The sequence below is a fragment of the Photinus pyralis genome, unplaced genomic scaffold, assembly GCF_008802855.1.
Source record: "Photinus pyralis isolate 1611_PpyrPB1 unplaced genomic scaffold, Ppyr1.3 Ppyr1.4_LG5, whole genome shotgun sequence".
NCBI classification, from domain to species: Eukaryota; Metazoa; Arthropoda; class Insecta; order Coleoptera; family Lampyridae; genus Photinus; species Photinus pyralis.
This window is the reverse complement of record NW_022170596.1, coordinates 44,083,780-44,110,694: the sequence shown is the minus strand read 5'-3', so window position 1 is coordinate 44,110,694 and position 26,915 is coordinate 44,083,780. Positions and strand designations below refer to the sequence as shown.

The following is a 26,915-nucleotide window of genomic DNA, read 5'->3' as shown; positions in this document are numbered from 1 at the left end:
AATAATTTGCGAACGTACTTACTGTGCAACCTTTTCAACAGTTCGGCTGTAAAATCATTTTCGGAGAACTGCACATTATGATCACCTAACCACACTTTAATGTTGTTTGTTTTCCCGTTATCGAACACAATTACTAACGGGTTATCTAAATTCTTCAGTAATTTCTCTTCAAACCAATGCACAGCGAAAGACGTAGAAAATAATCAAAATCAAATCAAACGAAAAGTAAACCAAAAGCAACCTGTCAAATTTACAAATTTAAATGCGACAACATAGCGAAATGCTACCAATTGTTGCGGCTAAAATAAACTACATGCTTAATGTGTTGCCTAATAAACGAAAGTAAGTTTACGTTGGTACGTCGTTTTCTTCAGGGAATGACGTGCAACGGAAGATATACTGAGGGTACGGTCGGAAATTTACTTCAAAAAGTATCAGTAATTAAAGTAATGCAATCGCAGTAAAGCGGTTATTTATTAAATTTTACTCAAAATACTGAAGATGCTGTAATAATTTTCGACCGCTTGTTTTGCAATTATATGCTTTTGACAACTGATACCTACTTAACCTCAATTATTCTCTATTGTGTATATTGCCTTATTGCCACAATGGATTCTGAAAGTATAGTTCCTTTAATTGTTAATAATATTTTGAGTATTTTGGACGATTCAAGTTCTGATGATGATGAATTTCTAGTATTAACACATTTGATGAATGTGAGTGATTCCACTCGTTTAACGAGAATTGAACATTATGTGGAAAATGTGGTTCATTTATATTCAGATGATCAATTCCAATCACATTTTAGGTAGGTATGGAGTTATATAGTTAGTTCAAACTGTGTGTTACAAGGGTTCTGGGGTTTCAAATCCCAAGTAAGCCTCTGGTACAGCACGGCTGTCTGTGTTTGTATAGTGGGTCGTTGTTAGCCTACTATACAATAAGAATAAGGTCAATTAAAGTATTAAGTCACTAATTGTAATATTTGTAGAATGCAACGAAAAACATTTGACTTTATTTTGTCTTTAATTGGACCAAAAATTAGTGAAAACGTGGTCAAACCTGGACGACCAAGTGTATCCCCAGAAACACAATTGCTGCTTACGTTGTGGATTCTTGGAACACCTGATTCCTATAGGTGGGTCTACAGTTTCTACTTTTATCTACCTATTTTCAATGACCTTTTAATAGATCTGTATCGGATCGTTTTAATGTCGGAAAAGCAACTGCCGTTATCTCCGTAAGAAGAGTAGTAAAAGCGTTGTATGATCATGTACATACATTTATAAAATGGCCAATAGCAGATGAAATGGAAACAAGTATAAGAGTATTTCGAGCTGTAAAAGGCTTTCCAAATGTTATAGGTGCAATTGATGGCACCCATATTAGCATAACTGCTCCTAAGAATAATGCAGAAGCTTATGTGAATCGAAAAGGGTATCATTCAATGCAATTACAGGTAGGTAGTTATTTTCTGCAGGTACATGCTTGTGTAGTTAGCTGTTAGCTTACTACTTTTATTGTAGGCCGTCTGTAACGAAAATGGAATGTTTATTCATTGTTTCACTGGATATCCGGGAGCTGTCCATGATCAGCGAGTATTCCAAAACTCGGATTTACCAGAATTTTTTAGAAATGACACACAATTTCCAGATGATGTACACATTTTGGGAGACGCAGCATATAAGTTGCATAAGCATCTTATGGTACCATTTAAAGACAATGGTCATTTAACAGACATACAAAAAAATTTTAACATGTGTCACTCATCTACAAGAATGGCAATCGAAAGGGCATTTGGACTTCTCAAAGGCAGAATGCGGAGATTGTTAGATACTCTACCAATGACACGAGAAGATCTTATACCAAAGTACATCATAACGTGTTGCATTCTTCACAATATCTGCCTTTTAAAACAAGACCAATTTCAACCATTAGCTGTAGCTATTTCAAATAATGCAAGTGCTGTGGAAATACTGGCAACACGAGAACCGGATGGTGGAGGAAGAGATGTAGCCATAAGAAAACGGGATGTAATCGCTGCTGAATTACCTATGCAAATTGGTGCATGATTTTTACAAATAACGAGGATACGAATGAAAATAAATTTATTATACATTAATAAAAATAATTAGGTATTAGTATCATTACTTTTTCGAAATGTTATCAACAAGTGTGCGTAATAAACTTAATGCTTCTGTACTTTTCTCCATTCTTTCTTTATGATGCTTTTCTTTATCTTCTCGCAACTTGTTTAAAATGTCCACCAATTTTCTATTCTCTACAAAGCGAAATAAAAAATAAAACATTTAAATTTATGAGTTCATACTTTTTGGTGATTGTTTTTTCTTCCCCTCCGTTTTTGGTGAATTTTTGTTCGCTATTGCACATGTTGCTGAGGTAGAAGGTGTAATTGATGTACTGGTAGAGCTACTACTGGCAGCACTATTTACGCTCGCACTACTACTACTGGCTAAAGAAACTGGTACTAACCATGGTTGAGAAGAAAATATTTCATCCATTGCCTAATTATAATACCATAAATATTTATGTGTATCCATACAAAATACTTACTTCCAAATACGGCCAATCTTTTCTATCATTTCCCGATACTTTATTATGGTCCTTGACCTTTTTATATTGCCTTTTCAAAGTTGCAAGTTTTGTCTTACACTGACTGGCAGTGTACGTATAACCATGTTTAGCCATTAATTCGGCAATACTATTCCAAAAAGCTTTTTGTTTCACCTTCCCCTTCACTAATACATCCTGTTTTTCTCCATACAGGTTTAACAACAAAGTTACTCCTTCAAAGGACCAACGGCATAAATCTAAGTACAAATCTTGTTATAAATATTTCACTTATCAGTGTACTTACCATCAGTATCGTATCCGCTTTGTGGCGAAGTTGGTTCTGTGTAACCTTCAGTGGGATTATCGTGCACAGCAGCCTCGACATCAGCAGCTGAATCCGTGTGATCTTCCGTGGCATTATTGTGCATTCCATTAATTACAGCATGTTGCAATAAAGTAGATGCAAATGCCATGTCTACAAGTTAGAGAAATATTAGTAAGTCAAAGTAACATAATTATTGTATATATAATTGATATGAATACATAACAATTGTAGGTAATTATGCATCTTTTTTGGTTTACATACTAACATACCTTGTGTTGCCCTTGCATGATCTTCAACACTCAGCATTAGTTTATATTGTTTTTTGTGTTCGACGTCTACTAAAACTAATTCTCGCGTCTCCATGTCCATATTTCAGAAAAATTCACACTATTTTACTTTCACAAAAATATAACCTCAAAACGTGTTTACATTTACTTCGTTTACACCAGGTATTTTTCAGAAGTAAAGTGAGTAAACTGCAGTAAATCTCGCGCATGCGTGCATTCAAGTAGGATGTTATTTTCAGTAATATAGCAGTAAATTTATAACCGCAGATTTGTGTATTTTTAGTAAATGTAGCACTTGAAGTAAATTTCCGACCGTACCCTGAATAGACCGTAAATACATAGATACAGCCATACCCCAACATAGTTCAAAAGGACGTACCATCTATTACCATCACTTTCGGCACATTAATTACGTATAGCGCTATCCTTTATAGAGGTACCCTGAGCATGGAAGGCAAGATTCGCATTATTTATTATAACTGTCAATCAAATTGTTAGCACAAATCACACAGAAAATTATCAAATTTGAGACTTTACAACATAAATAAACCGCCTTTTTATTTATTTAAATTGCATAGCAGCAAAGAAATGTTACATTTAAAATGGAAGATGTTATTTAGAAAGCTGGCAAATGAAGAATTTGAAAAAATTACAGCTGACAACTGGAAGAAAGTGTGTGAACATGTGGAAAGTGATTAATTTAAAAGAGAAGTTATATTGGTTGATGTTTCTGAAGTTGACAGTGATGATTCGGATTTGTCAATTTCATCTGATGATGATTCGGATTGTGAACTTTTACAAACGTAATGAATGTTGACTAAATGATTATTATCACCAATTGGATATCATTGTTAAGATGTTGTATTTATTTTAAATAAATGTACACGGCGTGTAGCTTACTTACTACAATTAGCACTATAATTTCAAAAAGAAACCCCACCGATTGTACAACATATGCCGAAAGGGAGGCAAGACGCGTAGCGACCAAAATTTGATATTGCACGCACACACAGTCTATAAATCTCGTTTTCCTAAGAATATTGCACGGATCCTTCTTTGTGATCATGATACAAACGCACTGCATCAACATCATATAGGCCAAAATGATAATTGGAAACGAATTCACTTCCTGTCGCAACTTAATCTCCGTTACCAATACGCCTAAAACCATGCAATTAAAATTAAAATGTTGAACATAAACTTTACTTACGGTTTTTTTGGTATTCTGTAAGCCAGCAATGAATTCACTGCAGCACATCATGCCAAACAAGGTAAACATAGTCCCAAATTTGAATGGCGTAGCTCTATGTAATAAAACTATTTCAGGAATAACAATTATGAACGCGTCTATCATTATGGCAAGCACTAATGTTATTCGTATTCCATTGATAACGCAATAATTACATAATATTTAGTGAATAAACCGGCCATTTAGTTAGATTTGATTTCGCGCGATCGTGAAATGTGTCAACTGTCACATGACTTATGGGACGCGCTAAGTTTGTTTTAAGCGTCCGATTCGCGTACGACATAGAAGTTAATGCAATAAAAAGAGATAGAACATGTTTCTTCTTGGTTAGAAGGCAATGGAGAGATGTACAAATTTCTTTGATATGTTTTTTAAAAACCGAGGTACGTTTGTTAAGGATGGCTGTATCTAGGTATTTATATATCTATGTTTTATTGACCAAAAATCGTCACGAAACCTTAATTTTCATGCCCACTTTATGCTGGTAAATTTTAGTTTCCATGACAAAGGCAGACCAGACTACCTTCCTGGCGTACCTGTTACTTTTCCGGGGGTCGGTTAAGTTGCCCCCCCCCCCCCCCCCCCCCCCCCCCATTAAACATTTCGTTATGATATTACCCTGTAATAATGCGCTCGATATGCGCTCAAACGCGCCGCTGAGAGTAATTTTTGCGCTGTTAAAGTTTTTGAGATATTTTGAAAAACATTTGGGGGGGTTCAAGTTCACGCAGCCCCCCCCATTATGCAATTTGGTACATCTTATGATTCCAAATTGTGCCTGTAGTTATGCGCTAAACTGCGCCACTGGATTAACATTTTGCGCCACTACCGTATGACCATAACGAAAGACAGAAGGTGGGTGGGGCTAAATTGATGGTTTTAAAAAAGTGCACTTTCTTAAAGATTCTTAGTGCTATATGTTCCCTTTACTTATGCGCTCAAATGCGCCGCTGAAACTAACTTTTGCGCTGTTATAGTTTTTGAGATATTTTGAAAAACATTTGGGGGGGTTCAAGTTCACGCAGCCCCCCTCCCCCATTATGCAATTTGGTATATCTGATGATTCCAAATTGTGCCTGTAGTTATGCGCTAAACTGCGCCACTGGATTAACATTTTGCGCCACTACCGTATGGCCATAACGAAAGACAGAAGGTGGGTGGGGCTAAATTGATGGTTTTAAAAAAGTGCACTTTTTTAAACATTCTTAGTGCTATACGTTCCCTTTAGTTATGCGCTCAAATGCGCCGCTGAAACTAACTTTTGCGCTGTTATAGTTTTTGAGATATTTTGAAATATGTGTCTATTATAGTTAACAACCCTTAATTTTTTGTTCTGCGAGAAATTCAAAATGTCATCACTCATCAGCATTAATAAATCGCGCGGGATTGTAATTAGTATGCACTTTAACCTGATTGATTATTTGAAAGTACGGTTGATGGAGATCATATACAGTGAATTTTTTGTTAATGCGAACATAGGATTTTGTATGCAATATAATTCTCCTATGTTCGAAGTAGTAGGTAGATAAAATTGACAGCTGCTACATTTTTAAGATAATCGACGTCCAATTTAATTTAAACAAAACTTTAGAAATCAAGGTCGAAATTGTAAATACGAAAGTGAGAACAGTTTGGGAGAGTTCGGGACAAGGTGCTATAAGTTAAAAAGTAATCGTAAACGATTTACATAAAGCGCATTTCCACTTGCATTCATTTCCCATTATTGTAAGATGCAACTTCTATTAAAATCGTAAAAATCCGGCCACAAATATGAAAGATAGCGTTGCACATGGGCAATCCATTGTTGACGTGCTACTTCAATTTCAATTTATGAGAAGAATTTCATTTCAATGCTTTTCTAAATAAGAAAGTTGGAACTGCGCATGCGCAAACCTAAATTTTGAAACTAATGTTAGATTTTCCTTTATTCCAAGTGCCTATGTATCACATTTCATTTAAATTCTTCCATAAATAAAACAGTTGGCACTGCGCATGCGCAAAACCAAATTTTGAAACTGGCGTTTGATTTTCCTTTATTCCACGTGCCTATGTATCAAATTTCGTTTAAATTCTTCCATAAATAAAAAAGTTGGCACTGCGCATGCGCAAAACCAAATTTTGAAATTGGCGTTTGATTTTCTTTTATCCCAAGTGCCTATGTATCAAATTTCATTCAAATACTTTTATAAGTAAAAAAGTTTGCAATTCGGTTTATAAATGGTCGAGATGCGAAAAGGGCAATGTGAATTTTGAATCGATTCGATTCAACTTTTGGCATTGCGTATTATATGGCTAAAGCTATGCCCATATTGAATTTAATGCAATTCAGTTCATAACTAACGGAGATGTAAAAGCGATCGAACATTTCTAAACAAAGTTATCGTTCACACGGACAGATAGATGGACAGACAGACAAAGAAACAGACGGACAGACCAACAGGCAGACGACAGATAGCAATGCAAAATTATAAACGATCTCTAGGATCGTTAATAAACGGCAAAAGTGTAAAATTATGGAACATGTGAAAAACGGTTTTTTGTTTTTTTTTACAATAACTTTTTTTGTAAGCGGTACAGAAAAAATTCCTTCCTTGGTACAAGACTCGACACCATAACGAACCAAAAAGCGAAAAAAGTAGAACAATAGCTCTTAAGATAAAGAACTAGTAGCGTCGCAAAACGAGCGGACGGACGGACGGACGGACAGCCGGACGGACGGACGGACAGCCGGACGGACGGACGGACGGACAAAGTGGCCACAATAGCGCATTTTTTTTTATTTTTGTGGAAATGCGCATTTCTTGTACCAAGGAAGGAATTTTTTCTGTACCGCTTACAAAAAAAGTTATTGTAAAAAAAACAAAAAACCGTTTTTACATGTTCCATAATTTTACACTTTTGCCGTTTATTAACGATCCTAGAGATCGTTTATAATTTTGCATTGCTATCTGTCGTCTGCATGCTGGTCTGTCCGTCTGTTCCTTTGTCTGTCTGTCCATCTATCTGTCCGTGTGAACGATAACTTTGTTTAGAAATGTTCGATCACTTTTACATCTCCGTTAGTTATGAACTGAATTGCATGAAATTCAATATGGGCATAGCTTTAGCCATATAATAGGCAATGCCAAAAGTTGAATCGAATCGATTCAAAATTCACAGTGCCCTTTTCGCATCTCGACCATTTATAAACCGAATTGCAAAATTTTTTACTTATAAAAGCATTTGATTGAAATTTGATACATAGGCACTTGGAATAAAGGAAAATCAAACGCCAATTTCAAAATTTGGTTTTGCGCATGCGCAGTGCCAACTTTTTTATTTATGGAAGAATTTAAACGAATTTTGATACATAGGCACTTGGGATAAAGGAAAATCAAACGCCAATTTCAAAATTTGGTTTTGCGCATGCGCAGTGCCAACTGTTTTATTTATGGAAGAATTTAAATGTAATTTGATACATAGGCACTTGGAATAAAGGAAAATCTAGCACCAGTTTCAAAATTTTATTTTGCGCATGCGCAGTACTAACTTTTTTATCTATGGAAGCATTTAAGTGAAATTTGATATTTAGGCGCTTGGAACAAAGGAAAATCTAACATTAGTTTCAAAATTTAGGTTTGCGCATGCGCAGTTCCAACTTCCTTATTTAGAAAAGCATTGAAATGAAATTCTTCTCATAAACTGACATTGAAGTAGCACGACAAAAATGGATTGCCCATGTGCAACGCTATCTTTCATATTTGTGGCCGGATTTTTACGATTTTATAGAAGTTGCATCTTACAAATGGGAAATGAATGCAAGTGGAAATGCGCTTTTTGCAAACCGTTTACGATTACTTTTTAACTTGTTTAGCTTAAACGGCGCAAAGGTTACTTTCAGCGGCGCATTTGAGCGCATAACTAAAGGGAACATATAGCACTAAGAATGTTTAAGAAAGTGAACTTTTTTAAAACCATCAATTTAGCCCCACCCACCTTCTGTCTTTCGTTATGGCCATACGGGAGTGGCGCAAAATGTTAATCCAGTGGCGCAGTTTAGCGCATAACTACAGGCACAATTTGGAATCATCAGATATACCAAATTGCATAATGGGGGGGGGGCTGCTTGAACTTGAACCCCCCCAAATGTTTTTCAAAATATCTCAAAAACTTTAACAGCGCAAAAATTACTTTCAGCGGCGCGTTTGAGCGCATATCGAGCGCATTATTACATAGTAATATCATAACGAAATGTGGGGGGGGGGGGGGGCCAACTTAACCGACCCAAATAATGTGCCATTTGCCATAGGATTCCATTTAAAAATTTAAGCTCCCTACGTAGGGGGGTGAAGACTTGGGTTCGTGATTTGTATTTCAAAAGTTGTCTCTCTCGAATACAAAATTGACGTGTTCGAGGATTTTTCGAAATTTCTAAATTTAATACCCTAAAAGCCCTCTGTATACTTCTCGTTGGGCCACTCTGTATAATTTATTAACATGTTCAGAACATTGTTGCAAATTTAGGCAACACCGCTGACGCGGTAGACTACCGTTTTGTTTACTTGTACTACCAAAACAATAAAATGGCAGAATATCAGCGTTGTAGAAATGAGTGCACAAAAAATGTCGCTGCCTCCTGGACTATTAGCAACATCACGCGATCGGTAGACCAATTTTTTTTAGTTTCTTATGACATCAACTTCTTCCAACAAAAATTTCATCTTTGTAGAAATAAGTTCAATTGAATAATTTTTTATGCATCTTGTGTGGGTGGTAGACTTGTGATAGCAACGCTTCCAGCTCGGTAGACTATTACCATACTTAATTTTAATTAATTACTGTATAAACTTTCATTCTTGTAGAAATGAGGCATGTTGTTTAGTCATATTTTGATAGATATTTATATTTATATTTAATGTTAAAAAGGCAAGCACGAATAGTTGGAATAGTAGGCTGGTAATGTTCTGTCAGTTTGAAAATAAAAAAATACTCAAAAACGCTCGAGTTCAACATCATTTCAGAACATTGTTGCAAAGTTTGGCAACAACGCCGACTCGGTAGACTAACGTTTTGTTTATTTGTACTACCAAAACAATAAAATGGCAGAATATCAGCTTTGTGGAAATGAATGCACAAAAAATGTCGCTGCCTCCTGGACTATTATAATATTTCGCTAAAGATTGGGGTAACAGCATAACAATGTACCTACAATATTACCACAAACCTCCGCGTTTCCACTAGACTGAAATTGTTGGAAATATAAATTGAAAATTCGCAAATTGGAATTAAAGTACAACCATGCTACATAATATATATTCAAAAAAAATAATTCCTCCATAAAAATTGCCTTTTGAAGTTGCATGGTCCTGTAGTTTAATCATAACATATCGAATTTGACATTTAAACGCTGGAAGTATTATTTGCAGCACATAGGAATTTTTAAATCTTTAATTTAAGCTAGAGTTTCATCCGTACGCCTTCATTCAATTGAAATTCAGTATAGAGTGTAGGGATGTTGCCAGGGCAACAGGCATCCGATAAAATCTCGTAGGATTGGGAAACATCCATTATTCGAAACAGTAATAAATTAATTTACGGACTTGTTTTACATCACTCAACTTATTTGCTAAATTAATTAAGCTTAACATAAATTTTATTACGGAACTGAGTAAACAAAGTAAGGGAGATACCAATAAACTTTCCCTCGGGCATCGCGTCAATAAATTAATATATAAGTTACGCAGTAAATTTTAAACAAAGTTCGGTCGTAAATACCCCCGTAATAAAGTTTTCCAGTTCTTTTTCATTTATCCTCGGCCGAAATTAAAGATCGACATCTCGCGTCAAAGTGTAGTGGCCATTTTTGTTTCCGCTAAAAAAAATCAATGGGGCCGAATTGCGTGTGCCTGGCTACGTTTTGGGGAATTGCAATTTGAGAGGGTCATTGGATAAAGTCGTAATTGCTAAGTGGTTGAGTGCATTATACTTGGTAGCCAAAATTCGTTCTTATCCTCGCGAATAAACTAAATGATAAATCAATACAAGAGATGCTGTTGGCCGCACATAAATTCTCTAATCATTTCATTTTTTTTTTTAATTTTCAGCCAACATATAAACCTATTTTTCAGAATGATCTCGAGCGTTTAAAATGCGCAAGTATTAGAGCTTAATTAAATCGGGAAGTTTTGTTCTCCCGTTTTGTTTGAATTCGCCTTTCTATGCCGAGGCTTAAACATTCTGTCGGGAGGCAAATTTTAGCTCACTGCTTTCAACTTGTTGCAGATTATCTCGATTCGGAGCTCCTCAATGGATGTATTGAGTGCGGTGTAGAACGTCAAGTTTGAATTACTGAATTATCGGTATTTCCATTTACATTCACTTTACTCGCGGATCAATTTCATGGATTGAGCACTTTCCATATAGATAAAATCGACATTAAAATATAGTTTATGCCGAACATTGTTATTTTACGGTTTCGCAAACACGGTTTAAAATTACATTTTACCTTTGATGTTACGCGTCCACAATCCCGCGTTAAAAATCTCATTTTCATTCTTAAATAATTCAGTATAGAGGAATTCGGAGAATGATTGTAGGCAGAGGGCGTACCGCATGTCTGGATTAAAATGTTTGTTTCCATAGATTAATAGTAATTTATTATACAAGGTGATAAAGATGTTTTAACCATCGAGTGAATTACCTTTCACGAGATGTTTAGTTCCCCTCTATTGTCGTGTATAATATAAAACTTTATTTGATAGCAGAAGCCACTATAAAACGCCTGAAAATTCTGTTGGTATTTAACTTAAACGTCCAAAATAGCAAGCTTTTCATGGAAACAATAATGTATTCTGCTCGGAACTTCATTTTATTTCGTACGCCGCGTCCATTTTTAACAAGAATGACAGATGTCATTAAATGCACAATGATTTGTTTCACTTTATCTACCCTTGTCCTTAAAGTGATCACTTTATCCACCCTACCTGTTAGAGACACTAGTCTACTCATTCAAACCTATTAAAATGTCAATTTAACTCTGATATAAAATAAATGATAAAAACTTTGGATTAATTTCTCAGAATTAATCTCAGAAGAAAAATGCAAAGAAGAACTTGCCACGTTGCGTTGTTACCGATATCGTTTTGAAGTAAAATTTTACTTCTAAGAAGAAACAACAGCCATTTAACCAAAATGGCAACAAACCGTTATTTAAAAGCAACTTTTGTTTTTAATTTCGAAAAAATCCGCCAAAAACTAAGAAAGTTGGGTCTGTGCATGCACGATCCATTTTTTGACGTGCCTTCAATTCACTTTTGTAAGAAGCATCTTCAGTTAAAACATTTCAGATAAAGTGGTCAACAATTGCCGTTTTTGGCACGTGATTTCAAGCAACTTGCACTGAAATTTAAGGAAAATTGAGTCACAAATAAGACACGCCTGTCTGCGTAATAATTTTTTTTGTCTAGTATGGAGATACGCAATTAATCTATATTTTTTGATGTGCCCAAACCAATCTGCCTTCTTTTTGCTATCATAGTAGGTACTTAATTATTTGCTCAATCAATTTGGAGTTTAGATCTGGTTCAAAATGGTCGCTAAATCTGAGCAAGCTTTCCTCTGGAAACACCCTTTATTTTGAGAGATAGAAAAAAAATGGACTTAGGTGTCAGGAGCTCAATTTTAATGAGAAAATCACTGACATACACAAAATTCAGCTGTCTCTAATCATTTGGCCGGCAGGGGGCGTTTCTCGAATTTAGTCGATTTCGTTAATGCGCCAAAACTTTCTTATTATTAAAGATAATTGACTTTGGCAAACTCTTTCTTAGGGGACTTTTTATATAGAATATATCGCGATTCACAGTTTTTTGCAGGGTGTTTGTTTTTCGTATACGAATCTAAACTACATTTTTTGATATAGACCACCCTATTTATTTTGGAGTTTTTTAAAACACCGAAAGTTTCCTAAATTTTGTCGTATCACTTGTTATATTTATAGTAAATATGTGCAATATTGCTTTTTATGCATTAAAATATTTTTACTGCAGACTTCTAGGTTCCCATGGCGAACAAAGATGGCAGAATTGTTTAAAATGACAATTTCTTGGTTATTTGGAAATGTTTATTCGTTCCAAATATTTTTCAATTCAAATAACACACAAAAAAAACGAAAGACGTGAAAACTCATGTGAAAAAACAAATAAATAATATAGGTAATATATAAATAAATAATGCAGATAATCAAGAAATTGTCGTTTTAAACAATCCGGCCGTGTTTTGTTCACCATCGAAATCCAGATGTTTGCAAAAAAATATTTTCATGTATAAAATGTAATATTAGGAATAAGTAATATTTAATATAAATATAATAAGTGGTACATCAAAATTTAGGAAATTTAAACTCTTTTCTAAAACTCCAAAATATATAGGATGGTCCATGTGAAAAAATGTAGTCGTATAAGAAAAACCAAACACGCTGTATAAAAACTGTGTATCGCGATGGATTCAACATAAAAAAGTGCTATAAGAAAGATTTTGCCAAACTCAATTATCTTTAATAATAAGAAAGTTATGGGGCGTTAAACAAATCTTTCTCTTTAAATTTGTGCTCCAGATATGTCCATTTTTTTTCTAATCTCTTACAATAAAGGGCTTTCCCATAAGAAAGTGTCCAACTTGGACCACCCTGTACTAAAAATAGAGCGAACTGCAATACGTAAGTGGACGTCTTAATCCAAATCGCAAGTAGGTCACAATGGGTCTAACCGTGGCCTACGGTCTAACGCTATTTTTAAAATCTAGAATTCGGCAAACTGCGATAAGACGGCTACGACACAGGTAATTGTTTATAAATAACTTAATTGTTTATGCACTAGGAGTTCTCGATGTGCTTTCGTGGATGCTTCGATATGAAATGGCCTGTTAGTTGGACGCACACGGACCGATCAAAATCTAGGCGGTCACGAAACAGACGCGCTGTTTTTTGTTGTGGAAATTCTTGAATATTTATTTCGTTCTCTTCTCGAACGTGCTGCTCAAAATCTTCTTCAGCAGTACGACGTAGGCTGGCTGTCGTCAATATCTGACTCTTGGCGTAATTTCGTTCTTCTAAATATCGCCACGAAGACGATTCTCTTGACAACGCACAGTTCTAATCCGCAAAACAACTAGCGCAGTTTGGCGTTTAAGGCTGCCCGTGGAATTACTTAATTTTGTACCCGAATCCATTATATTTATATCCCCTCTCTCAGTATCTACTGTAATTGTGTTTCTCTTATCTCACTACGACGAAGGTGGGCGCGAATCTTTTACTGGCTTTTGTCAATTCGACTTCGGTACTGAATAGACCGAGGAATAGACGTATTTAAACGAACTCTCCTTGCGGTTATTTTATTACAATGACTCATTTCAATTACCTCATTCCGAATATACATACGTAAAGCAGAATTTACGATCCTATTCTATTTACATGTGAAATAAAAGTGTGACAGCAGCAACCAAAAGTAGCAAGCAATTTTTTTCCGAAGTTGGCCGAAGATGACGTCACACAGTAAAAACCACATTATTAAATCGTGACGTCACGGTTTAAATGCCCGCTTATGCAGTGACGTCAGTATTTCATTGACTAGTTAGTCAGACTCCGTCTTCTAAAAATAACAAAGGGTTGCTAGGGATCTGTTTGAACGTGTTACAGCAAGTATGCATATGGGATTCGCGTGTGTTATAGTCCTTGCATATTCCGCTGTACAAATATATCCCGCGTTTGTTCCACTTTCGTTCACGTTCCTGCATTCCCGCGTCTAAGTGGACCTTAAAGACTAGTCACATTTATAGCGCATTTTTTAAGAATTAAAGAAATGTACTATTGTTTGCGTTTTGTGCGTCCGTCCGTCCGTCTGCGGTTTTGAACTTCTTTTAGGGGTCCTAGAGTCCTGGAAGCTATATGTAGCCTATACCTTGAAGGTGGGCCAGAGGGCCATCAAAATTCGCTGTTTTAAGGTCCCCCCTCCCCCAATGAATGAGTTCCTGAGATGATGTTTTTTGAATGTGAAACGTACTTAATTTTTACATGCGACAACCAACTGGTCTCAGATATTTGCATACGCATACGCCTTTAGTGGTGCCAAGTGAAAGTGAATTGGAGAGCGGGGTGGGAGGTGAGGAGATGTGAATACAGGTTGTACCCATCATAGTATTCTAATGAAAGGTCTCACGAAATGTATTGGTTTTTGGTGCGACTCCTTTCCGAAATGACCGGGTGGAAGTGGGAGGGGGTAGGAATTAATTTTCTTTCATGATATTCTAATTAAAGGTCTCAGCAAAAGGAACTGTTTGCTATCACCTACTGCCCTACCTTCTGACTCCTTATCAAAAGAGGGTTGGGGGGGGGGGGCTCGTTTTATTATTATCCTTCATGATGGTACTCTAGTGAAAGGTCTCAACGAAAGGAATTAATTTCTACCAATCATAGCTTCCTCCTCGGCTCCTTGTTGTGATCGGATATAAATAATTCCTTATATCACAAAAACAGATTGTCGGAGGAGGGTAATCACAAAGGGCGGGCGAATCGGACGTCTGGAAGAAATATATCTATTGGTGATGTCAAAACTTTGCGAGCGAATATCTGGAAAACGCTTTATCGGAGGAAAGTACCCACAAAGGCAAAATGGACCAAACATATCTATTGGTGAAGTCTCCGCATTAATCATCTAACAAGAAAGAAAACATCGATAATTATAGCATGCTACTACCTTATAACGGAACCATTTATAAGCTATTTCGGTTTTAAACAATGCACTTTATCACAATTTATACTTGTTTGTTGCTTTGTTGTTCAGGTTGATTTTTTAAGTGAACCCAATCAGATTGACAACACTAAAATATAGCGCAACATGAGAAAAAATGTAACAGCCTCGATAACAGCTTTCCCTTCTCATTACTATGGTACTGCGGTATGGTTTAAACGACTATTCTAGGTGTGTGTGCTGTGTGCATTGAATATTTGCGAGTTTGTGCTGAACATATCCTTGGATGATTGATTCCTTCAATTATTAAAGTGAATTATTGATCTACAGCTGCATTGCAGGAATATTACACAGTAGGTATCCAATGCAAAATAAGTCGTTATTTTTAATGGGAACTTGTGGCAATGAGACCTTAACGTTTCCGTTTTAAAGAAAACAAATTAAAACGGGGTTTTATGTCTACCATTAACGTTAATGCGCGGTCCTTTTGGGCGTCCTAAAATGGTTAACGAAAATTTTAGTCGCACAAATCCTCTAGGCTACGATTCTCCGTATGAATTAGTATCGGCGTTGTACAACAAAATCCGATTGTTATACGCAAATTTCGGCTGTTTCAAAGCACGTCAGACGGAAATCCCAATTTTAACATCTCGGTATTTTCGTTTCAAAACGTTTGAAGCGCGAACTGATTTTTATGTTATTCTCATTTTATACAACTTTTTATACTTTCAAGTAATCTTCGGAACGCGAATCTTCTTCGTACCTACCTATTGTGTTAAAAATACTAAACTGAGCCATTACGTTTATACTTCATATATCAACGTCCATCCCATCTCAATTAAGGAGTCGTTAAAAGTAATTGACTGTTTGCGTTAACTTTGAGTTTTACTTTTATATGTTTCAGCGCTTGAACTAAAAGCACACAAGGTGGACTGATTAGAACGCGAAATGTACTAAAAAGCATTCTGTGGTAGACATTAACACGCATGAATGCTGTAGGTAATCAATCAAAAATGAACGATTAGGAGCTATTAGTTAATCTAATATTCGATGTAAGCGGATAAGCAGCATAAATTATTAAGTTTTTTTTTCATTCTTATAGTAGCTTGGATCTATTAATTAAACTGTTTTCTTTAATATAATAATAAAGTAATATCAAAATTAATAATAATAATTCATAGTATTTGAACACTTGGTAACTTGACTCTATCGACATATCAAACAATCGTCGACGGCAATGATTTCGTGTGTTAATTTAAATTTTTAGTTGAGTAGGTGACCGCCAGGCTGCCTAGTGCTTGGCGCAAATGTAACTTAAAATCTAAAGTCACTAGATAAAATCCATGCCAACGATTATGGCGACAAAGGTTGTTAGGTTGCCATGAATTTTAAGCTAGGCTAAAGCTAAACCTTTTTCAAGGTTTTGTGCCATTTATGTTCATACCGAGTTTACATTTTTATTCGTTGGGGATCCGTTTGGCGTGTAAATTTCTCGTAAATTTCGTTTGCAATAATTCATAGAAAAGACGTGAAATAAACGTCCGCTCCGATTACAGTGACTTTACAGAGACAGTGGCGACAATAGGAGTTCGGCCGCCATTTTGCGTCAAAAAGTTGGCAACACACAATACACGTAGGCATGTGTGGCGTACACCGCAATATCATAGGGAGCAGTCAAATTACCGGCGTCGCCGCGGTGGTTGCGTTCACATTGTGAACGACTATTTTCTAAACGTTTTATTATTACAATTAGCGATATAAAAACTGTAAATATGAATATGAATTTGGTTGTTTCTACTAAGAAACAAATCCCTACAAATTATGAGAACATCTTTCCTTTTTAGATGAAAATTTATAACAATTGGACTGAATATCAGAATTAAGAACATTTATTCAATGTAAAATTTTGACTAACTTTGCAGGTGAAGTAAATGAAAAGACAGTAATATCAAGAAGAAGGGATTATTACACTTATTAAATAAAACACAAAATTCCTCTCCAATCAATTTATTACAAAATAATTGGTCTAAGCAAAAGACTTATAATTATGATTTTCGCTACCATTAAGTCTAATTGAAAACACTTTTTGATCATCCCACAGAGCACACATCAGTGGGTTCAGCATCATATCTTTCACCTTCCACAGTTCCGCCTGAGTGGATGGTCAACTGCTTTCTGAAACCCATCCTTTCAATTGAACGTCTTACTCTGCCTCGTCAACATACCCTCTTCGCTGAATCCAACTCATAGAAATTGTTCGATGGGCTATTGCATATGGTCTAACGCTATTGCACTGCCAGTCGAATATGGTATCGCGTTACATAACAATATCCTCAATTGCTGCCGCATTGGCACACATATTAGGTTCCGCCACATTCGTTTTCAGCTATTTTTCGATGCCTTTATCCTCCAATGCTAATTGCACGCGGAAATACAATCAGGTACTGAATTCACGGCCATCGAAACACAAATATTTCATCGTCTACCTCTGGCATTTGACTGCAGAAGTCGCTAATGTCATTTTGCCATCTGTCATGATACTATTTTTTGTAGGAATATCATGGCACCGGTACTTCAAGTTTGTCAACCAGTGACGTTTATAGAAGCGCGGGAATGCGCGTGAGCATATCTATTACCGGAAACACGTGATATTTGACGCAAAATGGCGGCCGATCTCAACGACCAATCAAAAATTAGACACTCTATTGTCACCACTGTCTCTATAAAGTCACTGTAGCTCCGATTAAAGTCACTAAATAATATAGAAAATACCGCAATCCATTGGGCTCGTGTGTTAGAGAGAGAACGCATGATTTTTGCCCAAAAATGGCGGAAGTTACCAGATTCTAGTAACTTTAATGCTAGGGATTGTTCCACCTGTTTGGAGATATCTGTATATTTTTTTATAAAACATGACAGTACTATGAAGTTAGGTTATAAAAAATGACAGCTATTCAGATTTTATTTGTCAATTTTTTTAAGTTGGCAGCAAATTTGCCCAAAAATGGCGGATGGTTGCGGTACTTTCTATATTTAGTGACTTTAGCTCCGATGTGGTTGATGCGACATCTATACAAAAATAACTCCACTAATTTATCCGTGAAATGGATGTCAATCTTTGTTCAATTGAAGTTTATAGACGTCGCAGAGATATTTTATCGTGCACCTATTCGTTTAAATTGTCATGCCGAATACAGTTCGTGAGTTTCAAATTTCCGGAAATTGCAAAACCACTCTGTAGCAGTTGTAAAATAATATTAATATTTCTGTCCATATTTCAATTTCCACCTGTATATTTTCTAAATTTTCTCGAGTCATTGAATGCGACCAATTTCTAGTTACTTTTGCATTTCTGCATTTACCTCTCCGATTTAACTTGTCTTCTTGTCGTTAGAGGACATTTAGTTTGTTGTTAACCACAGAATAAGACCTTGTGAACCATTAAATTACCGTATATGGTCATGTATCAAATTCTGCTCTACTATTCGTCAGAGATAACTATCTTGGGTAAAATTTCGAAACTTGTGGCGTCTTCCAGCAACCTGCAATAGAATCGGTCGTGCTAAATTCCGAAATTTGGGTGTTTGATATATTTTCCAATGGTCGAATTGATTTAATACTTAGCGGAAGATTACCCGTTGTGCCGACAATTTGTTTTTGGACGTTTGGTTACAATTTTTTTCCGAAATGGACTTTTAATACGGAAAACTCAAGCATTCCAAATCGTAAGTGTTTTCTTGTGCACGAATTGAGGTTACCGATGTTCCTTTTTCTATCGTAGGGGAACAAATACCGACCATATAGTATTTTGAAGTCATTTGGGACGTATTCAGTTCTTTTCTTTTGTGTACTCTCTGAATAAGAGGTTAGCATTATTGTGGGTTATAACGTAGTCGTAATTAGGTTACTTTTTAGAGTCTTTGCAAGGGGGTTAATATTCAGCTGAATCCGGGGAAATAAACGACCTACTGCAGATGAGTGTACTGTAAAACATCCCGTAGAACGGCAGCCGAACGTAGATCGTGAGAGATATATACCTGGAGTCTCCGTAGGAATAATTTTTGGTTACACCAGGAACCTGTGGAATTGCCGACACAATTTATCGTTAGCGGCGACGTACCTTCAACCTTTTTTTTTCTTTTGTTAAGACCTAAATATCTGTGAACAGTTTATTTGACCCACATATGTAAGTGGAAATTTTTACGTGTAATTAGTATCTTTAGGACTGTTTAACTATCAAATACGAATTACTCTAAAGAAGTAATCACTTGTAAGGTAAAGAGCTCGTTACTACGATTAAGTTCAACACCTCAAGCTACCGATTATAGTACATCATTTCAATTTTAATTTCTAGTAATTGTACTTGTCGTTGCTTAGTCATAACTTCAGGGGATGTTGGTGGGTTAAATTTTGTGTTAATAAGTTCATTGGAAGATTTCATTTTTTTTATTTTGCATACTCTTTAATTAATAAACGATAATTTTTCTTGTGCTTCACTCTTTTTATACTGAAGCTACACCTTTCCTAATTCCGGTGACTGCAGATAAAATCGTTTGTGGAATTAGGTGGCGCCCTAAAGACTTGAATCGAAGCACCAGTAAGTATTAGTGGCGGAGATTTACTTGGAACCTTTTATAATAATTTGTTGTCAAAGTTTTTAATTCACATACCTACTACCCTGAGTAAGAGCATATCTCTCTACGCTGTTAACTATTTGGCTAACGGAGCTAGCTAGCCGATCAGCGGCGTGTGTTGATTTCAAATTGCACATGGTATTTTAAGGTGCCCTACATTCTAAGCTTGCGCGTTATAACTCGTTTTATATATACAAATTTGATTAGAAAGATTAGAAGAATCGCTACATTGGCAGGTGTCTTTCAAGACTGAGTCCTTGTTTATTCGTAAAAATGATTACGAAAGTTGAGTATAGTGCTGCCACCTACTCAACTGAAAATTTAAATCGCTGACCTTAAATAAAGCTGTGCATTCCGTCAACTGGTGGATAGCAGTGCATGGAAGATCGGATAAAAAGGCTTGACCACTTGGAGAATTTCATTTTTGTATTGGGTTTTGCTTATGTTACTTGATTTTTTGTATTTCATTTGTTAAGTTCAATTTCTTATATTTGCTCCATTGCATACCTTCATTTTCAACTTCAATCTTATCCAGTTTGCTAATCGCACAGTTCACAGTAGCAGTAGTCCATCTTTTCTCATCTTGCATGTTTTCTCTATTTATCCTTCATTTTACATGTAAATGTAAGGGTAGGTACTTCGCAAGCTTACGTACAATTCCTTACGGCCGTAAGTTTCAGTGTTCCATCTGAGTCGTTTACTATTTTTCTTTTCTTCGGGGGCAATCAATCCACTTCGGGGATGGGCTTTTCTTTTTTTATCATGGGGATTTTTCTGGGATTTCAATTTGAACGTGAGGCGGGTTGTTCGCAAATGGAGCAATCTTGACAGTAGAACAAGGCCACCTTTGATTTTGTGACGTCACGCGCCCATGACCTTGGGGTGTCTCAAAGTCACGCGGCGCCACCACGGTTTTACGTGAATAAATGGTAAGTACATAGAAATACATTATTTTACAATGAATATTTCCTCACACATGAAAGTTGAAGGTTACCCAGTTACCTACCTTGTAAGAAATTTCTCGAGGAGCATTTTCAGCCAAAAATATTTCATCTAGCCCTAAAGGTCGCGATATATTTGCAAAAAGCCACGAAAATTGATGATTTTCGCCTCTTTTATGAATTTCCTTTTCAGTATCTACCTTGTATGAAATTTCACGAAAAATATTTTCAGCAAAAAATATTTCATCTAGACCTCATAGATCGCGAGATATCAGCCAAAAAGGGCGAAAACACGGGTTCTGGGGGGTGGTGGGGTGGCTGGAGCCTTTAGCACAGGGTCTGGGGGGTGGGATTTTTAATATGTAATTCCTGACATCTAACTGAACATATTCCACCATTTTTTTCTTTTCCACCTCAAAATGTCCAGTTAGATGTCTTTATCGCCTAGACTAAAACAATGAAGGCTAAAATTGAAAATCCAAAAATGCCCTCGGACATAAAAACATTGTAAATTGCAAGCTCTTTTTAGAGAAAATCCGTTTTTTGACGTTTTAACACCTTGCACATCAACTACGACTACGACCAAAGGTCATTAACGTGGACGAAAGGCTATGGTCTTGAGTCAAATCACAAAGCAATGATCTTGAGACAAAGTGCAAGGCCACGACCTTGAGAAATCCTAAGGAGGTGATCTCGTGGCGTAACCGGGTAAATTCCCAGGTCAAAAACTTGTGATGCACATTGACCTTGAAAAAAAGGTCCTGGTCTTGTGGCATCACTAAATTCAAGATGGCGGAAGGTGTCCGTGTCTTGTATAATTGTTTTATTTGTTGCAAACAAAACGTGATCGTTCTAATGTCACCTTAACAAGCTACTAACTTGCAAAATTGACAGGTGGCTCCCTTTATTTTTACAAATCAGTAGAGTTCTGACATTTAGGTTCCATTATTATGATTCAAAATGACAATCTGCGTACTACATTTGCATCTTTTTTGGAGATAACCACATTTCCTACACTCAAATTGGTAAACAAAAATGTAAATTCAAGTGAAAAATTGCGGAATCAAAATTAATGTTGAAACTTTGTTTCGGTGCCATCTTCAAAAAAATGTTCATGTTGCCGGCCCGTGTGACGCAGTTGAATTGAATCTCGACTGCGGTACTAAGGGTCCCTGGTTCGAATCTGGGTTCGGGCGTGGATATTTGTAAATGTAGAGCAACTTTGGTTTGGTTTGTCAAAATTAAACAAAAATTTAAAAAAAACATTTATCATGACATTTGCGTTTGTTTTTTTATTAAATATACTTAAAGAGCAAAATAAACTAATGATCACAATGAAAAATCTATAAGTAATATTGTCATAAAAAAACTTGAAGAAGCTTTGTAAACTACTAACAACATAACACTAAACAACAGTTTTTATAATAAACAGCAGACCAGTATTTTACCGAAAACATTCGGGCAAGTTAGTTTAAAGTTAAATTTAAGAGAACGTGATGGTTTTCACAGGGAAACAGTGAAGCGAATATACAATGCAGCGCTTCCGCCACGGTTCCCAAAGGTTGAGATTGCCAATTATATGAAACGATGCTCGCCAAGTCTTAAACAAATTACACATTTACTACCCTATGAATATTATAGTTGTTTTATGATGAACTTACAGATATTATGCACTTTAAAAGATAAAGGCAAGACGAAATTCAAACACAAAGCCCACTTCGTAAATTGAAGGGTGCGGTTGGGGAAATTCAATTTTAGGTTAGACGCGTCGTGACATTACATTTTTTTTCAAATGTCACATAGACGAGAATTAACAGCTGTAAACCATCAGTTCGATCAACCTGTCAATTTGGAACAAGGTGGGTAATTTATGACTAACATTCCTCGCCATCACGATGTTCTGTAGGAACACGCGGTCGCCTGTACAACATAGCGGAGTCGGAGGGTGCACTTTCGGACTATGTCGCTCAGAAATGGGGACCTAGTTAGGTATACCCAGTAGCTCAGGGCTATTCACAAACGTGTCATTTTAAGGTATTTGCAGAGTAGTTTTGATTTGCGCTTACGGAATGGCGCTTTTTACGTTCATCACGGGCATTGTGTATATGACGTATTGCCCCCGTCAGTACCACATTGCTGGTTATCTAATAATTGGAGGTACAAGTGGAAAATGTGATGTTAGAACTTTACGACATATAATTATCAGGGCTGTTTTCAACAGTTTTCATCACAATAAGATTTGTGCGTAGAGTAAAACCTGGAACCTACATCGGGCTCGGTTGGGTATTCTCCATTGGGCTCTTCATATTAGGTTGTGTTTGGATATACAAAGTGCCCCAACTGAACATTGGTCAAAGTTTCAAGTTGCACTGCGATCCAGTGTTCCACATAATTGCCTTTTGGATTGTGACCGTCGAATTGATATTAATAGCTCTTGGAATTTGTGCATTATGTATCACGTGTTACATTTAAATTAATGCTCATTTATTGGATGAAATAAAATTCAGGAGATGCGAGATTGAATTGCGCCTTGCAATATGCTAATGGAACTTGAAGAACATGTGCAGTTCATATCCCTCTATTTAGTTTGTGGGAAATCGGAATTGATAACGTTTACTTTGCGTAAGCGAACAGGAACATGCTACATCGGAGCTTCGCATTTATTAAATCGAGCGTCAGAAGCCAAAAAGATTAATTCTTTGCATGGGGATAATAAGATCGTGGCTCATCGGGCGATATAACTGAAAATTAAAATGACTTGAAGTGTAATATATAGCGACATAAACTGCACTCGATTCTTTCACTTAAACGGGCACCCTGGGAATTAATTTCACTAAAAGCAATTTAAAATGGCACAAGCGAGAATTGCATTGCTCACATACCAAGTTTTAATGCTAAAATATCATTAGAGGAATTATTGGAGGAATACTTAGAATTTTAATACATCGCATATACTTGATTAAATTGCAGTTCGAGCAAATTTTTGTAGTTTACGATTTTGCGAATGGAATTAATTCAACATTGTTATGGTATGTTAAATATGGCCGTGTGTAATCGCGTGCGGTCAATACACCACCCACAAAACACCTGTCCATCTCAAAACAAATCAAAATTGAAACTTAAAATTTTATATCTCCTCGGACACATCCGGCATCTGCTAGCAGAAACATCCGAATATTGACCAGGTGGCGTCGATCAACTTCCAACAATTCCCAAGATGATTACACAAACTCTGACATGAGAACTCTATCCGGGTCGCATAAAGAATTCGAATGAACACACAATAGATTGACAATGACAAAAGTTTATTCCGATACACATGAACCAAAATTAAAACAAAATCCTTGAAAGAAAACTTGCTTCGACAGAATACTCCACACGCAGGCGGTCGGAAATTAACAAAATTAAAAAAATCACTTACACTTAGAATTAAAATTGGCGAAATGACATGCTCCTTTTTAACAGTCATGTTCATTGTGGGCGATTGTACGACGACATCTTGTATACTAAACGAATATTGTTCGACTAATGTACATAGTCATAGTAATTTCGACTTTGACCGCTCATGCGCCGCACCTAGCAACAGAGGCAGGCTAAGGATAATTTCTTTGAAGGAGTTTCAAACTGGCTTCTATTTTGGGAATGCAAATTACATCTTAATATGGGTCATTTCGTTTAAACGAACGATATTTCGTTGACACGGTTGCGACGTGACTGATTGAATAAACAAAAAAGCTTGGGCACGTTTTTAGGAGGTAATAAATAAAAACGGAATAGATATTTAACTTGTAAGGAAAGCGCTCTGGGAAGATAGTCAATGTAACGAATAGGTCGAGTATGAAAAAGGAGAACGGGACAGTCAATAAAGTTCCATTGTTGAGTGCAGTTAGGGATAGAAATATGTAACTTAGTCAGGCAAGCTAAATTCACTTATCATTAATTGATGAAATTAAATATTATGTGGTGTGATATGCGTAAATGCAGCCGTATGGGGGCATGGTTTGGGGAACACGACGTAATTAAATTTAACGTTGCGTTTTATTTAATTAAAATTAAGCCGCGCTAAATTATCTGTTCGGCTATCAATTATTTTTAATTGAAATTAAGTTTACCAAATACGCAAGCATCTAGTAATTCAGTAAGTTACTCTAAATTCGGCTGAAAGGATTATTTAATTCCCTTTACTTGCTTCTCTTGTAATTGACTTTTATGATCACTCTGTAGATGAACACCCGGTATTTAAAAACGTTTCCGTTGCCGTTGCCGAAAGTATTTGTGTTGCTCAAGAAGTTGAAGACAAAAGCTAAAGGTAATTAATTTAATTTCTAGAGTTGTGTTTCACACGCCGCGCCGCTACCGTAGACAAACGCTGCAATTAATCTGCCGTTTGCAATCGTTTCCGTCAAGATATTTCAATTATTTTTGTTGCGTCCGAAAACTCTTGTCATCTAAAAGACTGGAGCAAGATAATTTTGTAAAGTTTCAGCTCCGTTAAGCCATTATGGGCAGGTTTTTGTTTACTATGTCAATTTAAAACGAGCGTTAAAAAGGCAACGCCGTACATGTTTACACCTTCATCAGGTTGAGACCTTTATGCCGACTTGAGACATTCCAATCAACAATAGGTATTGATTGGACTACCGACTTTAGAACTTTCAATTCCGACAAGCAAGTAAGTGCAATTAACAGTAGCTAAATAAATGTGTTGTAGTAATCAGCATCCGATTAAGTCATGAGTAGTCTCAAATGGAGCGCTCTTCATTAATTTGAGTTTTAACCTTTGTTTCTATTGTCTATTTCTTAATGATTTTTGATATTGAACTAATGATAATGATTGTAATAAACCCCCTATTCATTTTTGGATATAGACAACCGAATACGCTGTGTCAGGTGGAAAAACCGTCGATCCCTCCATGAAAGAGCCGAGCTTTATAAAAGGCAAGGCCGTTGTTTAGGGGTGATCTTTTGGCTGTTGCCATGAGTTACATTTGTAAGTGCCGTAGTAAATTTTGATACTTTTCATAAATTGATTCATGAGTACAAATTCAATTTTGTTTTCTTGAAACCATCACTTGACCCTCGCGTATTTGAGTCTGATTTTGTTAATTCCGCAAATTTTTTTCGCATACACTGGAAAAATGGCTTAAACAACTCTACAAAAAAGTTCATTATAGATTTTTTGTGAATTTCTTAGTTTTTGAGAAGTTTTGAATTGTTAAAGTTAAACTATTTATTTTATTTTTTCTAAATTTGCATTTTTCTCGAAAAGTAAGCATGAGTGAAAAATGTTAATTACAAAAAAGGCGTGTCTTGATGAGATCTACAAAAAAGTCATCCACTTTTTGCGTCGGATTCAAAATAAAGGCCCCAGAGGGCATTTTATAAATGTTAGATAGATATTTGCGATGACTATATTAACCTGACAACTAGTTCGAAGTGACCGCCGCCATTTGGTGAACTCGGTCACCAGGAGCTGTCGGTTACTGATTGAGTTTTCCCGAGGCTTCAGAGATCATTCCGCCAAACCATTCCTACCCCCCGACCTTGACCAGGGACAAGGTTGCAGTATTCTTTGGTGGCGGGCGAGTTGACCGTTCCGCCGTTGTAACCGTAACCGTACAGTTTATTGAGTTGTAATTCTGTTTTTATATTTTTTAATAAAAGTTTTTTTTTAATTAATTTTGCGTTTAATTTGAAAGCCCACCGTTGGTGCGCGAACTACCGAAGTTCTTCGAAACTTTATATTTTAATTTTATCACTTCATGAATATGAATTAAAGTGTTTCAAATAAATGTTTACTGGTTTAAGGTAGGTGTAAAAAGTTACTGCAGTTGACAGTAAGGCCGGGATTGGACCTTAAATTTTGGTTCTGTAAGAAACAGACTCTTTCACTACTACTGTCAGTGGGGCCATTGAGCTTCAAACTTTGGTTCTGTAAGCCGCAGGCCATACTAAAAGTCCGCCTTCCCGTTGCCAATCGGTCCCGAGCACTGTCATTTATCAATTTGTTCGTAGTAGACCGAAAATTAAAGACTCGGGGCGTAGACGTGGTGCAAGTAGTGTAAAAAATGCTTAGTAGGCATCCACCTAAATAAGTGTCAGAAAACTCGGAACCATTGTCCATGTCCGTAGAAACCGAACACGGTTTCAAGCACCTTGGCTTATATGCGGGCGCGCGGTG

The 26,915-nt window shown here is 36.3% G+C and overlaps 3 protein-coding genes across 5 annotated transcripts; 2 read left to right on the top strand and 1 right to left on the bottom strand.

Moving 5' to 3' along the window:
• The first annotated feature begins 388 nt into the window (after positions 1–388).
• On the top strand, positions 389–3,261 carry LOC116172115 (putative nuclease HARBI1). Of its 2 annotated transcripts, none has more exons than XM_031489256.1 (4): positions 389–808; positions 992–1,138; positions 1,192–1,480; positions 1,527–3,261. In XM_031489256.1, exons 1-4 carry the CDS (start codon positions 540–542, stop codon positions 2,070–2,072), a joined length of 1,251 nt encoding a protein of 416 aa, XP_031345116.1. In that variant the 5' UTR covers positions 389–539; the 3' UTR covers positions 2,073–3,261. The 2 variants fall into 2 exon arrangements, with proteins under 2 accessions (XP_031345116.1, XP_031345117.1); XM_031489257.1 differs by having other exon boundaries at positions 390–808; positions 1,192–1,459.
• Positions 2,091–3,310, bottom strand: LOC116172116. The gene is made up of 5 exons (XM_031489258.1): positions 3,169–3,310; positions 2,879–3,049; positions 2,575–2,831; positions 2,330–2,525; positions 2,091–2,281 (listed from the first exon to the last, which is right to left on the bottom strand). Exons 1-5 carry the CDS (start codon positions 3,266–3,268, stop codon positions 2,148–2,150), a joined length of 858 nt encoding a protein of 285 aa, XP_031345118.1. The 5' UTR covers positions 3,269–3,310; the 3' UTR covers positions 2,091–2,147.
• Positions 3,311–22,382: 19,072 nt separating this feature from the next.
• On the top strand, positions 22,383–23,275 carry LOC116170551. Of its 2 annotated transcripts, none has more exons than XM_031487017.1 (4): positions 22,383–22,593; positions 22,641–22,718; positions 22,769–22,891; positions 22,956–23,275. In XM_031487017.1, the coding sequence occupies exons 1-4, from the start codon at positions 22,527–22,529 to the stop codon at positions 23,204–23,206; spliced, it is 519 nt and encodes a 172-aa protein (XP_031342877.1). In that variant the 5' UTR covers positions 22,383–22,526; the 3' UTR covers positions 23,207–23,275. The 2 variants fall into 2 exon arrangements, with proteins under 2 accessions (XP_031342877.1, XP_031342876.1); XM_031487016.1 differs by having other exon boundaries at positions 22,941–23,275.
• The last annotated feature ends 3,640 nt before the right edge of the window (positions 23,276–26,915 follow it).